This window comes from Talpa europaea (genome assembly GCF_964194135.1).
Source record: "Talpa europaea genome assembly, chromosome: 14".
Taxonomy (NCBI): Eukaryota; Metazoa; Chordata; class Mammalia; order Eulipotyphla; family Talpidae; genus Talpa; species Talpa europaea.
In genome coordinates this window covers 23,725,407-23,741,374 of record NC_140082.1, presented here as the reverse complement: position 1 = coordinate 23,741,374, position 15,968 = coordinate 23,725,407, and the positions used below count along the sequence as shown (strand labels likewise).

At 37.4% G+C, this 15,968-nt stretch overlaps 1 protein-coding gene across 1 annotated transcript in view; it reads left to right on the top strand.

Annotated features, from left to right (window-relative positions):
• MLLT10 (MLLT10 histone lysine methyltransferase DOT1L cofactor) overlaps positions 1–15,968 on the top strand; it is a gene marked incomplete at both ends in the record, with an annotated part of 193,663 nt that overhangs the window by 33,222 nt on the left and 144,473 nt on the right. The window contains one exon of the mRNA XM_084254011.1: positions 11,370–11,424. Coding sequence (XP_084110137.1) covers positions 11,370–11,424 — 55 coding nt within the window. The remainder of the gene's footprint in view (positions 1–11,369; positions 11,425–15,968) is intronic.

Here is a 15,968-nt window from a genome sequence, read left to right as displayed (position 1 = left end):
TTAGTTTTCTGATAGTTTGTAAAATGAATGGAATTTGTCAACTGCTTTTTCTGCATCTTTTGAGATAATTGTGTGATTATTAAAAAAAATAATGTGGTGATTTTCATTGGTTTATTTTCACATTAAGTTTCACTTGGTCATTGTGTATTATCTTTTCAATATATTGTTGGATTTAAATTGCTAATATTTTAATTTTTTTTGCATTTATATACAGGAGGGATGTTAGTCTGTAGTTCTTTTTTTGTAGTTTCTTTTCATTGGCTTTATTCATGCTGAACTTAGAAATGATTCATTCTCATTACCCTTGTCATTGCTGATTTTTGGGGATGGGGCGAGGAAGAGTTTAGCTTTGCCAATTACCAAAACAGAGATATTAAAATGTCACACTATATTGACTTGCATATTTATCCTTTTACTTTTTACATTTTTTACTTCATGTGTTTTGAAGCATTGTTAATAGGTATACATTTTGATTATTGTGTCAATTATTTGACACATCATTATGAAGTGTTCCTTCCCCATCCCCACCTTTACCAATTTTCTTGGTCTTGAAATCGCCTTCATCTATGCTATTAAATAATAGCCACTCACAATCTTATGCTTCTGAGATATATATATATATATATATATATATATATGTATGTATATATACAGATATATACTTTTTTAAATACATTTACTTCTCTTTGTGTCTTTAAAGCATGTCTCTTATAGATGTTCTTTAATTGGATTTTACTTTTATATCCCTGTGGACACCATCTATTAATTAGTTTCTTAACATTTAATGTGTTTATGTGATTAAATTTAAGTCTACCATTATGTTTTTTCTGTTTGTCTCATCCCAAACTCATCATCCTCTGGCAGCCATAAATTTACTTTCTGTCTCTATTTTGGATATTTAATCATAAAAGTAGAATCATATAGTATGTGTTATTTTGCGAGTGGCTTTTTTTCTGCTAACATAATTGTTAAGGTTCATTTATGTTGTAGGATATATTAGAACTTCATTCCATTTTATTGTTGAATATTAGTCCATGATATGTGTATATACTACATTTAAATTCACTGAGTCTTTAGTTGATGGACATTTAGGTTGTATCTGCACTTCGGCTTATGAACATTGTATACAAATTTTTCTGTAGGTGTATGCTTCCTTTAGGGTGGACTTTTTTGAGCCATGTGGTAACTCTTATGTTTAAAAATTTGGGGAGCTGCCAAAATCACTATACCATTTTACATTTCCATAGTGATATGAAGGTTCTAATTTCACCATATCCTTGCTAACAGGATAATAATTTTGTTGTTTATCTTTTTGATTTTAGCCATCCCAGTGGGTCCAAATATTATTTCATATGGTTTTGATTTCTATTTCCTTAATGACTAGTGATGTTAGACATCATTTCAAGTGTTTATGTTGGCCCTTTATGTGTTTTTTTTTTTTTTTTAGATATTTATTTATTTATTTATACAAGCACTGGGTACAGTCAGAAGCGTGGGAGGGTGAGAGGACTCACCAGAACCACGGGAGGCGGGGGAGGGGACAGAACAGGCAGACTGACAAAATACACTGCTGAGGGGAGCAGTGGGCTCATCAAGAGAGGTCTGTGCGCCATGTGGGACCCTTGCTGCTGGCTGGGGATCGAACTAGTGCTGCAGAGGTTGCAGGCAGCCTCACAGCCCAGCGCTTAACCCCTGTGCCACCAGGGGAGGCCCTATGTTTTTTTTTTTAAAGATTTATTTATGCATAAAAGAACTGGGGTACAGGCCAGAGGTGTGGGGGGTGAGAGGATTCACCAGAGACACAGTGGGGTATAGAATAGGCAGAGTGACTGAAATACACTGCTGAGGGGAGCAATGGGCAAAGCAGGAGAGGTCTGCTGTGCCATGTGGGCATCTCCCTGGCCGGGGATCGAACTCTTGCTGCAGTGGCTGCAGATAGCTTCATAGGCTACGTCTTAACCCCTTGCGCCATCAGGGAGGCCCCATTTATGTTGTTTTTTTTTTTTTTTTTTTAGAGAATTGTTTATTCAGATCTTTGTCTAATTACAAATTGGATTATATGTCTTTTTTTTTATTGATGTAGAGCTCTTTCTATATTTTGGATATAAGTTCTCTCTCAGCTATGTGACTTCCAAATATTTCCTCCATTCTGTGGGTTTTCTTTTACTTGATAGTGTCATTTACAGCAGAAAAGTTTTTAAGTTTGATAACTTCCAATTTATCTGTTCTTTTGTTGTCTTTGATTTTGGTTTTGTATTTAAGAAACTGTTCTGCAAGCTAGATCATAGATATTTACTCAGTTTCCTTCTAAGAATTTTTAAGTGTGTATTCTTATATTGAAGGCAATGATCCATTTTGAATTATTTTCTACATGTGATCAGAATAAAAGGGGTCCACCTTATTCTATATAGTGTACCCACTTACAGTTAATTTTTTTTTTTTTAAGATTTATTTACACGTATAAGTACTGGGGTGTAGGCCAGAGGTGCGGTGGTGGGGGTGAGAGGCCCTGCCAGAGACAGAATGGGGAGCAGAACAGGCAGATCTACTGAAATACACTGCTGAGGGGAGCAGTTGGCTAGACTGGAGAGGTCTGCTGTGGCCATGTGGATTAGCTCCCCTCTGGTTGGCAGTGATCCAACCCATTCAGTGACTAACAATAGCTTGATAGCACTGAGACTTTAACCCCTGAGCCACCAGGGAGTCTCCAAAGAAGTCAGCCATTTATCCAGTCATTATTCTCCTGTATTTGATGTGTATTTTCTCTTGGCAACTTTAAGATTATTCTTTTTTTTAAAAAAATATTTATTTATACATACATACATACATACATACATACATACATACATACATACATACATTGGCAACTTTAAGATTATTCTTTTTTTTAAAAAATATTTATTTATACATACATACACTGGGTACAGTGTATGTATTTATACATACAATCACTGGGTACAGTCAGAAGCGCAGGAGGATGAGAGAATTCACCAGAGCCAGAGCAGGGAGCAGAGCAGGCAGAAGGATCGAAGTACACTGCTGAGGGGAGCAGCGGGCGGCAGGAGAGGTCTGCATGCCATGCAGGACCCTCCTCCGGTGACTGGGGAGCAGCTGGGGATTGAACCGGCGCTGCAGAGGCTGTGGGCAGCTTCGCAACCCAGCGCTCAACCGCTGCACCATCAGGGAGGCCCTTTAAGATTATTCTTTTCATTTGCTTCTTAACAAGCAGTTTTGGTGCTTTGGGTTCACTGAGCTTCCCCTTCTTCAAATTGAGTAAATTTTCATCTATTATTTCTTCACATTTTTCCCTGACGTATTCTCTTACTCATGCAAGCATTCATTTTCTCTCTGTATTTCTCATTTTCCAAACATTCAGTTATACATGTTAGACTTCTTAATACTGTTAATAAATCCTTGAAGCCTTGTTCATTTTTTCCCAGTTTTTCCCCCAGTTTAGATCCTATCTACTGATGTAGTTTCAAGCTCACTGACTTGAAGAGTCTGTCCAAGTAAATTATTTAACATATTGTCTTTTTAAGTTTTAGAATTTTTATTTAGTTCTTATTTATAGTTTTTTTCCCTCTGTTGATTTCTTTTTTTCCTTAAGATTTATTTATTTATGCATACAAGAACTGGGGTACAGGCCAGAGATGTGGGGAGTGAGAGGATTCACCAGAGCAGAGTGGGGAGCAGAACAGGCAGATCTACTGAAATACACTGCTGAGAGGAGAGCAGTGGGTGAGACAGGAGAGGTCCTCTGACCATGTGGTTAGCTCCCTGGCTGGGGATCAAACTGCTGCAGTGGCTGCAGATAGCGTCATAGTGCTGAGACTTCACCCCTTGAGTCACCAGGGAGGCCCTAGAATAGCTATTTTAAAGCCTAATTCCAATATTTATGTCATCTTTGGGTTGACTTTCATTGTCTTTTATCTTGAGCATGTTTAGTATTTTCCTGTGTTTTCACAGTTTAGGTAACATGGGCTGTCTTGTAGACATTGTGAATGTTACCTGTGGAAAACCTGGATTCCATTATATTTCTTTAAAGAAACTGACTTTTTTTGAAAAATTTTTTTGTTTGGTGATTCCCTGCTGCAGTACTACCAATAAACATTTTTTTAAAAAAAGATTTATTTATTTGTTTGTTTTATTTATACAAGCACTGGGTACAGTCAGAAGCACGGGAGGTTGAGAGAATTCACCAGAGCCAGAGTGGGGAGCAGAGCAGGCAGAAGGACTGAAGTACACTGCTGAGGGGAGCAGCGGGCGGCAGGAGAGGTCTGCGCGCCATGTGGGACCCTCCTCAGGTGGCCGGGGAGCAGCCGGGGATCGAACCAGCGCTGCAGAGGCTGCGGGCAGCTTCACAACCCAGCGCTCAACTGCTGTGCCACTGGGGAGGCCCGAAACTAACTTTTTTTTAATCAGTTGATTTCATAGTAGACTTAAAATGCCTATTATATTTTAAACAATTGCCTAAACTTCATTTCATTTTTCTTTTTCTTTAACTGGCCTCCAACCTGCTATTTATGTAGATGATTCAAAGTCGCTGAGATATTTGGGCAGATTCTGTGCATAAACATATGGGAGTTTGCCCCTGGTTGTTTTCTTTTGGATTCAGATCTCACCTTTTTGCTGGTTCTTCATATAGTATTAAGATTGTAGGGGAGACACTAATTGTTGATTGTGGCTTGTATTTGGATTTAAGGTTGTAAAAATGAGAAACTTTCTTTTGCTGGTCTTTTCCAAGGTTTGGTTTTTGGTAGGAAACCACAGTCTGGCTGCTTATCTGTATAAGAGTTTGTCTTTTAAAAGTTTACTTAGTTGTTTTAGAATTGGATTTCATTTAATCATTGATTTAAAAAAATTTGGTGTGTATCAGTCCATTGTAGTTATTATCTTTATTGAATAAGTAATTTAATTATTGGTCTCCAAGGTCCTTTTTAGGTTGGCCTATAAGCTCTTGTAATATGAATGAAGTTGTCTTTTCGCTATGCTGCTATGCTATTGTCAGTGTGTCAGAGCTACATGTATTCATGTAGCTATGCTGCTATCTGATAGAAAAAGGCATTCCAAACTTAGTTGACTAGATCTAGAATCATCTGCTTCTCCCAGGAGTCCTTTGGGAAATGCTACTTGGAGAACATAACCTAGGTAGTAGGGTTGCTAATTTCTACTGTTGTAGTAATAAACCTTTCTTTCTGAAAGAAAGAAAGACAAGAAGATAATTCAGATTTTTTATCATTTGCTTAAAAAAAAAGAGACATCATGATGGTAACTTTTATCATCTAGATACTTTTGTTATGCCACAATTACATGTTACATGTAGTATAAGTTCGAGCTAACTTAAAACTTAAATTTATCCTTCTTATTAGCCTATAATATTTTCTTTTTTTTTTTTAAGATTTTGTTTTTGAGGCATGTATTTTATTCATTTATTTATTTGTTTGTTTATACAAGCACTGGGTACAGTCAGAAGCGCGTGAGGGTCAGAGAATTCACCAGAGCCAGAGCAGGGAGCAGAGCAGGCAGAAGGACCGAAGTACACTGCTGAGGGGAGCAGCGGGCGGGAGGAGAGGTCTGCGCGCCATGTGGGACCCTCCTCCGGTGTCCGGGGAGCAGCTGGGGATTGAACCGGCGCTGCAGAGGCTGTGGGCAGCTTCTCAACCCAGCGCTCAATCTCTGCGCCACCGGGGAGGCCCTATAATATTAATTTTCAATTACTATCTTGTTGCTTTTTGTACTACATTGGTGATCCCAGTCTGGGTAAATGAGTATAGCAGAATAGTTGCTACTTATCTACAGCCTCCCTAGAGACTTGAACTTGTTTACTGAATTTTAGTGAGTTTTATCCTTTGGTAAAAATATCTAATATAAAAGTCAAAGAGTATTTGGAAATTGATGCATACATTATAAAGAAAAATAGTTGCATATTTTTTTACTATACTACATGATTTAAAAAAAAAAAAGACCAGGGCCTCCCTGGTGGTGCAGGGGTTAAAGTCTCAGTGCTACTAAGCTGTAGCCAGCCACTAGAGCATGAGTTTAATCCCTAGCCAGGGAGCTAATCCACTTGGTGCAGCAGACCTCTCCTGTCTCACCTGCTGCTTCCCTCAGTAGTGTATTTCAGTAGATTTGCCTGCTCCCCACTCTATCTCTGGTGAATCCTCTCACCACCTGCACCTTTGGCCTACACCCCAGCTTTTTTTTCTTTTTTAAGGTTTATTTATTTATGCATACAAGAACTGGGGTACAGGCCAGAGATGGAGGGGTGTGGGGTGAGAGGATTCACCAGAGACAGAGTGGCAAACAGAACAGGCAGACTGGTGAAATAGACTGCTGAGGGGAGCAGCGGCGAGACTGGAGAGGTCTGCTGCGCCATGTGGATTGCTCCCTGGCCAGTGGGGGCATAGGACTCGTGCTGCAGAGGCTGCGGAGTGCTTCATGGTACGGTGCTTAACCTTGTGCTGCCAGGAAGGCCCCCCACTCCTGCTCTTGTATGCATAAATAAATAAAAATAAATCTTAAAAAAAGAAAAAACAGAAACAACCAAACAGGATCACCTTGTTTAACTTCTACTTGTTTGGGCCGATATGAGGTAATATCTTTAATGTATACCTATTTTTGGTCTCCTTTTAATCTTTGTAACCCTTTCACAACATTTACTTGTGCCTTTTAACACTACCTCTCACTTAGTAAAGTGAGATTGGCTCAGTGGAATTCTACTGGTAATGTGTAACTGCAGCCTGCACTATGGAACTTTTCAGTTTGAATTGATTTTTATTGTAGGATCTGGACCTGTGTTGTCTAGAGTTCTTCATGTGTGATACTTGCTTCCTGACATTAGGATACAGTCTTTGAACTATACCTTAACTTTTCCCTTTTCCAGAAATAATTTTTTTCTTCTCAAACCTCCGGTATATCTCTCTATATCTATTTTTATTTTTATTTTTAGTGGGAGGACACAGTCATTGTATTTTAGGTAGCATAGAATAATGTATTTTTATACAATTTAAATGACAAAAGAAATGAAATATTTTGGAATAAAGAAATGTGCTTTCTGGTGTGGATACTGCTGAAGTAAACAGCTCCTCTTCCATTGCTATCATGTCTAAGTCAGTCTCCCAAAGATCCAGACAGGTGGAAGCTCTTCACTGGAGGTTTAAACTTTGAAACAACCATGAAGAGTCTTAAGCCATTTTGAGCAATGGGGGAATGCTCACAGACTGTGTGGTAATGAGAGATTCAGTAATTCAGAGGTATCCCACCATGGAGGGATGTGGATGCAGCCAAACAAGGTGAATGAAAGAGTTGTAGAACCAAACAGGGCTGTGTCAAGAGAAGATTCTCGAAGATCTGGTATCTACTTCTGTGAAAAAGAATTTTATTGGTGGCACTAAAGAAGACATTGAAAAACATTTCCTAAGAGATTACTTTCAGCAGTATGGGAAAATTGAAGCGATTGAAAGAAATCATGACCCATTGAGGCAGTGGGAAGATGACAGGCTTTGCTTTTATAACCACAATTCAATAGACAGGATTGTTATTCAGAAATACAATCCTGTGAATTAAGGAAATCTGTAAAGTAAGGAAATCTGTGTTTAAGCAAGAGATGGCCAGTGGAAGTGGTTGTAGAGGTGGTTTTGATGGGAAAGATAACTTCTGTCGTGGAAGAAACTTTAGTGGTTGAGGTGACTTTGGTGGCAGCTGGATGGCCACAGTGGAATTGGCAATGATCATAGTTACAGAGGAGGTAGCCCTGGCTACTCTGGAGAAGTGGAGGATATAGAAGTGGTGGACAGAGTTTTATAGAAACCAGGATAAGTGGCTCTGGCAGCTATGATAACTGTAACAAAAAGGAGGTGGATGTGGCTTTGGAAGTGGTAGTGGAAGCAGATTTGGAGGTGGTGGAAGCTACAATGATTTTGGCAATTATAACAAGCAGTTTTCAAATTTTGGACCCCTCCCAAAAGAGGCCATTTTGGAGGCAGAAGTGCTGGCCCCTGTGGAGGAGGCAATACTTTTCCAAACCACAAAACAGGATGGCTGTAGTCATTCCAGCAGCAATAGTAGCTGTGGCAGTGGCCATAACTATAAAACCTGCCTCAATCAGGTTTTTTTTTAAAAAAGATTTATGTATTTATACAAGAACTGGGGTACAGGCCAGATGCACAGGAGGGTAAGAGGATTCACCAGAGACAGAGCGGGGAACAGAACAGGTAGACTGACGAAATATACTGCTGAGGGGAGCAGCGGGCGAGGCAGGAGAGGTCTGCCGCACCATGTGGGATTCTTGCTGGCCGGTTGGGATTGAACCAGAGCTGCAGAGGATGCGGACAGCTTCACAGCCCTGCGCTCAACTGCCTGCGCCACCAGGAGAGGCCCCTATTTTTGTTTTTAGTTCTTATTTTGAAATTGTTTTTCAGACATTGCATTTTATATTAATGATTGGTAAGTTTTATTGGTCTAATCAGAAAATTTCTCCTTTCCACTTGGTAAACAATTATCTTACACCTAGTTTTCCCAAAGAGTATCTGTCTCTGGTTTGTAGTCTTTCTATTAGATGTAGTATACAGTTGACCCTTGAGTAACATGTATTTGTAAAGTTACACATGGTTAACTTTACAAAATACAGAAAAATTACTACAAATAAAAATTTACACGAATCTTATGACTGCTCAAAATCTTAACTACTAATAGCCTGCTGTTGACAGGAAATCTTGCCAACAACATAAACATCCAGTTAACATATATTTTGTATTTACTCTTCATTAAGTGAAAGTGGATCATCATAAAGGTCTTTATCTTGATAGTCTTCATGTTGAGAAGATGGGAGGAAGTAGAGGGTTGGAAGGAAGGGGGGGAGCATTCAGTTGGTGTCTCAAGGTGACAGAATTGGAAGGGGAGGCAAAGTTACACATTGTTAACTTCACAAAAAGGCAAAGTTAACACTGTTACTGTTACAAAAAAGTAAAGTTAACTTTACTGAGTGTGCAACTTTGCCTCCCAACTCTACCACCTTGAAGACTTTCTCCCATTCACCTACTTCCTCCCACCTTCTCAACATGAAGACTATCAAGATGAAGACCTTTATGATGATCCACTTCCACTTAATGAAGAGTAAATACAAAATATATGTTATTTGGATGTTTATGTTGGCAAGATGTCCTGTGAACAGCAGGCTATTAGTAGTTAAGATTTTGAGTAGTCATAAGATTCGTGTAAATTTTTCACTGTGTGTGGGGAATGGCCCCTATGCTGTTAAATGGTCAACCATACTTTTATAAACAAGTGTTTCTCAGTAGGTAAATCATAACTAATAGTGTTCCTGTCTGTGAGAGATGTTGCTGTATAGTTTAGAACCAAACTAAACTTCTTGTCTGACTTTTAGCAAGTGTGCTTGTGTTTTTGCTTCTTCCATTCATCCATCGTATGTTTTTTTTAGTTCCTGTATCTGGAGACTGTGGTAGATGCTAAGGCTACAATAATGAAATGGATTATAAGTCTCTCATAATCTGTCAGAGGAGAATAAACATAATGCATGTATAATTGTGATTGAAATATATGCTAAGGAAGAAAATATATGTAATTCATAATATGTTACATAACCTAATGTAGGGATTAAGAGAAGCTGTTTCTGAAGAATTGACTTTAATCTAAGACCTGAGGCATAAATCATTCAGTTGTGAAACAAGATCAGGTGCAGAACAGTATTCAAGGTAGAGTAAAAACCACACATTTAAAGACTACAAAGTGGAATGGATTTTGGAGTATGTACAGAACTGAAAGAAGAAAAGACAATATTATCCAGGGAAATGTTGAAAAGAAAAAGGTTGTGAAGATAGGTAGGGAGTAGTTCATGTAGGGAAATCATTGAATGGTTGTAAGTGAGATAGTGACCTGGATTTTAATTTTGAAGTTCACTTTAGCTTGGTGGAGTCAGTTGAAGTGAATATGGAGAGATTATTTAGGAGGTTGTGAAGTGATTCTGATGAAAGATGATGTTGGTTTGTAGGAGGATTATAAGTAGTGTAGGAAGAGAGAGGTCATTAATTCTGGTAATACATAGATACTGGTAATCTCACAGTATTTAGGAGGAGGAATGGGCAGAATATGATTGATTAAATATTGAAGTTAAGGAGTAGGGTGAAGCAATGGAAAGGATTATATCTGGGTTGACTGTACAGGCAGTATATGATTATCGCTACAAAGATAGGGAAAACTATAGGAAGAGCAAGTGGTGTCATAAATTTTGGATAAAGCTTAAAGTGCATATGTATCATAGGAAGTTTTATGCATGGATCCCAGAGCATATTTGAATAGGAGATAACATTTGGCATATTCTGATAATATTTTTGGTAATAGATGTATAAAAAAATGGATGAGATTGCTTACTGTTTAACATGAGATGAGAAGGCATCTTAAATCTTAAACTAAGACTGAGCAACTACCATATTTAAAATTTCATCAGGTGATCAGAAAACCACTGCTAAAGTGATACTAGGAAAATCAGGAGAGTGAGATGCTTATCCTTAAGAAATACAGGATCTCATGGCTTATGATGTAATAACTCACTTTCACATTAATTTCCTACTCTTATTTTCTCTTCCTTTTTAATATAGTGTTATGTTATATGTTATAAAGTTTCTTTGTGGAGTAAGGTGTAAGATTAAAAAAAAAAAAAAACTCATGTGACCTCCAGGAACATATTCTTCATAGTAAGACAATGCCTTCGAAACACTATTATTTTTATAGCATATCTGCCTTCTTTTCAGTAGTGAAAAGAAATGGTAGTACAGGTTCTGTGTTCATTTCTCGTTTTACATTGTGGGGGTGGTAGAAGAGGGATCTACAATAATTTTTGAGTACTAGTATGTGTAAGAGTAACTGAATCATAAACAGTTCCTTCCTTCCAGAAGGCAGGCCAACACTTGTGAGATCTTGTCTTCCCATTTAAATCAAAATTCTGAATTCTCGAGCTTAGCTCTATTTTAAGAGAAACTAGACCTAACCGACTATCTAGCTGATACTAGACAAAAAGTAAGGGGATTTAGGGAAATGTTAAAAAATGCCCCAGTCCTATGTTGTGAGAACCTTTTTGTTTCTATTGATGTAACATTAAAAATGTAATAATGGTGACAATTTAAAAGTTGAGTAAAATTTTACTTTTTAAAATTTGTTATCTGGTGCTCTGAGGAAGATCACAACTGAAGAAGGATGATTATTTTGTGAGGACTGTTCTAAAATATGTTAGGTGGCAACTAGTACAAAATGATGCTGCCAAGTTTTTAATGGGTTTGAAGTTAAAGGGAAGGTGTTATACTTCAGTAATCAGAAAAATCTTTGTTTCTTTTTTTTTTTTTTTATTTTAATAGAGATGTGAACTGTGTCCTCATAAGGATGGAGCTTTAAAAAGAACAGATAATGGGGGTAAGTGCAGAGATTTCTAAAAAATAATTTTATTGAAAACTGGAGTAGGTATGTGTTTTGAAATATCTGGCAGTTAATATTATCAAATTAAATGGTGTTTACCACTCACACACTTTTAACAGTAGTGAATGTAATTTATGAATCTTTTTAAAATACTTTTTCTGTTTTGTGGAAAAACTCAAGGAGTGGTATTTTCAATGTAGAATGACTTACATTTTAATTAAAAATCTGGATATGATTTCTGATTTTAGAAATCATTTTTGGAAAAATAAGTTACTTTTTTTTTTTTTTAAACTCAGACTTTATTTTTCTTTGTGTGTTGCTAGACAGGATATTTCTGGTGAATGCTAATTTTCATAAAGTAAGGGTCTTTGTTGTTTGCATATAAAGAAATAATGACTTCTGTCTCTAAATTTTGATGTGCATTTTTGATGACCCATATGTATTTCTCATTTTAATGTCCAATATTACTACCTTCCTCAGAGAAAACTGTATTTCTTTACATCTCAGTATCATTCTTAAATATATAGGCTTGCATTTTTAAAATCTTGGCATACTACGCAAAATTAACAGATGAAAAATCTCATAAAAGTGGAGGTATAACAACTACTAGTATATTTTTCCATTTTGGGTAACGAACTCTAAAGCCTTTTTAGCATAGACTAAAATAGAATAGAATAATTTACATTAGTAGATGAAAGGGAAAAATAGAATATCTTTGACTAACATACATACACACATACATACATAAAATTTAATGTTTAGATTATCTTATACAGTCACATTGTCCAAATTTAAAAATAAATATTAAAAATTCTACCTCTTACCTACAATCCACCATTTCTTAACAACTTTCCTGCTGCCAAATATAATTGCTATTATTACTTTCTTCCATCTCCTCTCTAGATTTCTTTTGAATGGACAAATATTTTCTTTTAGTTTTTATACAGTGGGTCAAGATTATATACCTTAATATTTTTCTTTCGTTGTCTCTATTATCAGCATAAAACATTCTTTTTTACTATGTATTAGGTAATCAATTGCTGGTTGATGAACTTTTCTAATTTACTTTTACTAATGCTTGTACATATGTTATTTTGCTAATATGCAAGACTATCTCTGTAATATTGTTAATTCTCAGAAGTGGACTGTTGTGTCAGAGCAATTTGCAATTAATTTTGGTGTGTATTCCCAAATTACTCTCCCTAGTGGTTGTACCAGTTTATATTCCCAGCAACAATGAATAAAAAAACTATTTTTTATATCCTTGGTAATCCAGTAGGTGAAAATAGTATCACAGAGCAGTTACTTTGTATTTCTCTGGTAAGTGAAATTGATTATCTTTTCATATATATATATATATATATTTTTTTTTTAAAGATTTATTTATTTATTTATTTACACACACAAGAACCAGGGTACAAGCCAGATTCGCAGGAGGGTGAGAGGATTCACCAGAGACAGAGCAGGGAACAAAACAGGCAGACTGACTGGAATACACTGCTGAGGGGAGTGGCAGGCGAGACAGGAGAGGTCTGCCACGCCATGTGGGACCCTCGCCAGCTGGCCGGGATCGAACTGGGGCTGCAGAGGCTGCGGACAGCTTCACAGCCCTGCGCTCAACCGCCTGCGCCACCAGGGGAGGCCCTATCTTTTAATATTTTAAGAAGAAATATTTTCTGGGCTCTGTTCATAGGCTTATTCTGGTTGTTTTTAGGTCTTTTTCATTTTGGTTTGTTCATGTTTTCATAGGCACTCCTCATACATTAAACTTCTGTGATAATAATTGAAGTATTTCCTGCCCAGCTTGATAGTAATTTCGTATGGGACTTTTTACCATGTAGAAGTTTGGGGTTTTTATTTAGTTGAATTTAATAATTTTGCCTTTTTTGTGTGTAGTTGGAATCATTAGTTAGTAAGGCTTTCTCTAATTCAGAGTCATAAAAAACTTCTTTCACATTTTCCTTTAGTATTTTTATTTTTTTATTACAGTTTAATCTTTGATATATATTTATGTATATATATTTTGGAATGTATTCATGTAATACAACGTGAAGTATGGATTTAACTTTATTTTTTTCCTAGATGCTAAAATACTACCATTTGTTCCATCACCATTTATTGAACAGTATATCTTTCCCTCATTGAGTGGAATTACCATCTCAGTCATAGTCTAAATTTGATTGTATTTAAAAAATTCTGACTAAATGGTATTCCAAATGGATTTGTGTGTTTATATTTTGGAGCCTGTAATGCATTTTCTTAGTGATGCTAATTTTATTTCTAGATAAGTAACAAAACGGCACAGTGTACCTTAGGTATCTTATGGTATTGTTTAATATTTAATATTCATCATGCTGGGAAATATGTTCCAAGTTTTAGTATAAGTATTCTTTTCCTGGTACACAGGGGTAGAGGAGTTTTTCAGTTCAGCTTTTTATTTCTTTCAATCTCACCTACTCTGTAGGTCTTAGTTATTAAAAGGTAAATGTTTCAATATAATTGGGAGTGTTAAAAACGGGGTGTTATAGACAAAGGGAGAGCAAGTGATAAAAGGTTCAGGTGTATATTAGGAAATTGAGAATGATTAGAAGTTAGACTGGTAAAGTCTTGAGTGGTATGCTTGCTGATGGGTGCAGCTGATGATATAGGCAAGGTTTTCTTTCCCTTCTCTCCGCTGCCCAACCTATTCCTTTGCTTCCACGTTTCTCCCTTCCTTCCTTACTTTTTTCGCAAATGGTGGACTTAATTCAGTTGATTGTAAGGAGCCACTGAAGCTGAGAAATAGCATGTTTCCACGTAGATCTGACAACTTTGTGGTGAATGGATTAGAATGGTGTGAGACCAGAACAACTATAAAAAGAAAAATTGAGGGCCTCTCTGGTGATGCAAGGGGTTAAGAAGGCACTGTGAGGCTATCCGCAGCCACTGCAGTACACGTTCAGTCCCTGGCCAGGGAGCTACCCACATGGTGCAGCAGACCTCTCCTGTCTTGTGTCAGCTCCTTCCCTCAGCAGTGTATTTCATTCTGCGTCTTCTGCTCCCCACTCTGTCTCTGGTGAATCCTCTCACCCTCTACACCTCTGGCCTGTATATCCCAGTTCTTGTGTATATAAATATTTATTTATTTATTTTAAAGAGGCGCATATTATTTATTTACTTGTTTGTTTGTTTGTTTATACATGCACTGGGTACAGTCAGAAGCGTGGGAGGGTGAGAGAATTCACCACAGCCAGAGCAGGGAGCAGAGCAGGCAGAAGGACTGAAGCACACTGCTGAGGGGAGCAGCGGGCGGCAGGAGAGGTCTGCACGCCATGTGGGACCCTCCTTCGGTGGCCGGGGAGCAGCCTGGGATCAAACCGGCACCGCAGAGGCCACAGGCAGCTTCGCAACCCAGCGCTCAACCGCTGCGCCACCAGGGAGGCCCTCTTGTGTATATAAATAAATAAATCTTTTTTTTTTAAATAAAAAGAAAAGTTGAGCTGGATTATAAGTGCATCTAACACATTTGAAATCATCTCTATAACCTGGGTGTAGGTGGAGGGGAAATAGAAAAAGAAATTAATCAAACTGTAGAGGCAAATCAGTTTGCTATTAACTGAGTGTATGTTCTAGGCAAACCTTTATAGAAATCCCTTGGAAATGAATGCAAGGTTTTTACAACCATCAGTGTCAAAGACATAATGAGAGGGCTGGGAGGTAGTGATGGCTTGCTTAAATTTTTTTTTTTTTGAAGATTTATTTATCCATGCATACAAGATCTGGGGTACAGGCCAGAGGTATGAGGTGTGAGAGGATGCACCAGAGACAGAGTGGGGAGCAGAACAGGCAGACTGACCAAAATACTGCTGAGGGGAGCAGCGGGCGAGCCAGAAGAGGTCTGCTGCGCCATGTGGGCAGCTCCCTGGCTCAGGATCGAACTCATGCTGCAGTGGCGGCGAGCAGCTGCATAGGTTGTGTCTCAACCCCTTGCGCCACTGAGGCCCTTACTTAAATTGTTGAAGAGGAAATTTTTAAAATGAATTGAGGGCCATTGAAAGATACTATATAACAGAAAAGTTTGAAGAACTTATAAAATCCAATATAGTTGTATATTCATAGCCATGTGCAGTACAATGTATTTTTCTCTATTGGAATTGAAGATATTTTTGATTATTCTTTGTTATATTGTAATGTTAGAATGTAACCCCACAAAGATAAGATTCAGCTTTATTGCAGTTAAGTCCAGGGGTGTTACAGAAGCAGGAGGATAGAAGCAGGAGGAATACAATGATGGAATTGATATCATATATTAAGGTGGTAAAATTTAGTAAGTGTATTTAAAAAAAATACTTTTATTAAAGAAGTTGTAAGCATGTATAAAAGTGGTGCTTAGCTTAAACAGTGAAGTTATGACCAGTCTTGTTCATCTGTACCTTCCCTACCCCATTTTCTGATTATTTTGAATTTTTTAAACACCACTAACATAATATGGGTATTTTAAAAATACGCAGTATAACACTTAAAAATACTGAAAAGGATTTCTAAAACAAAGTATGATTGTT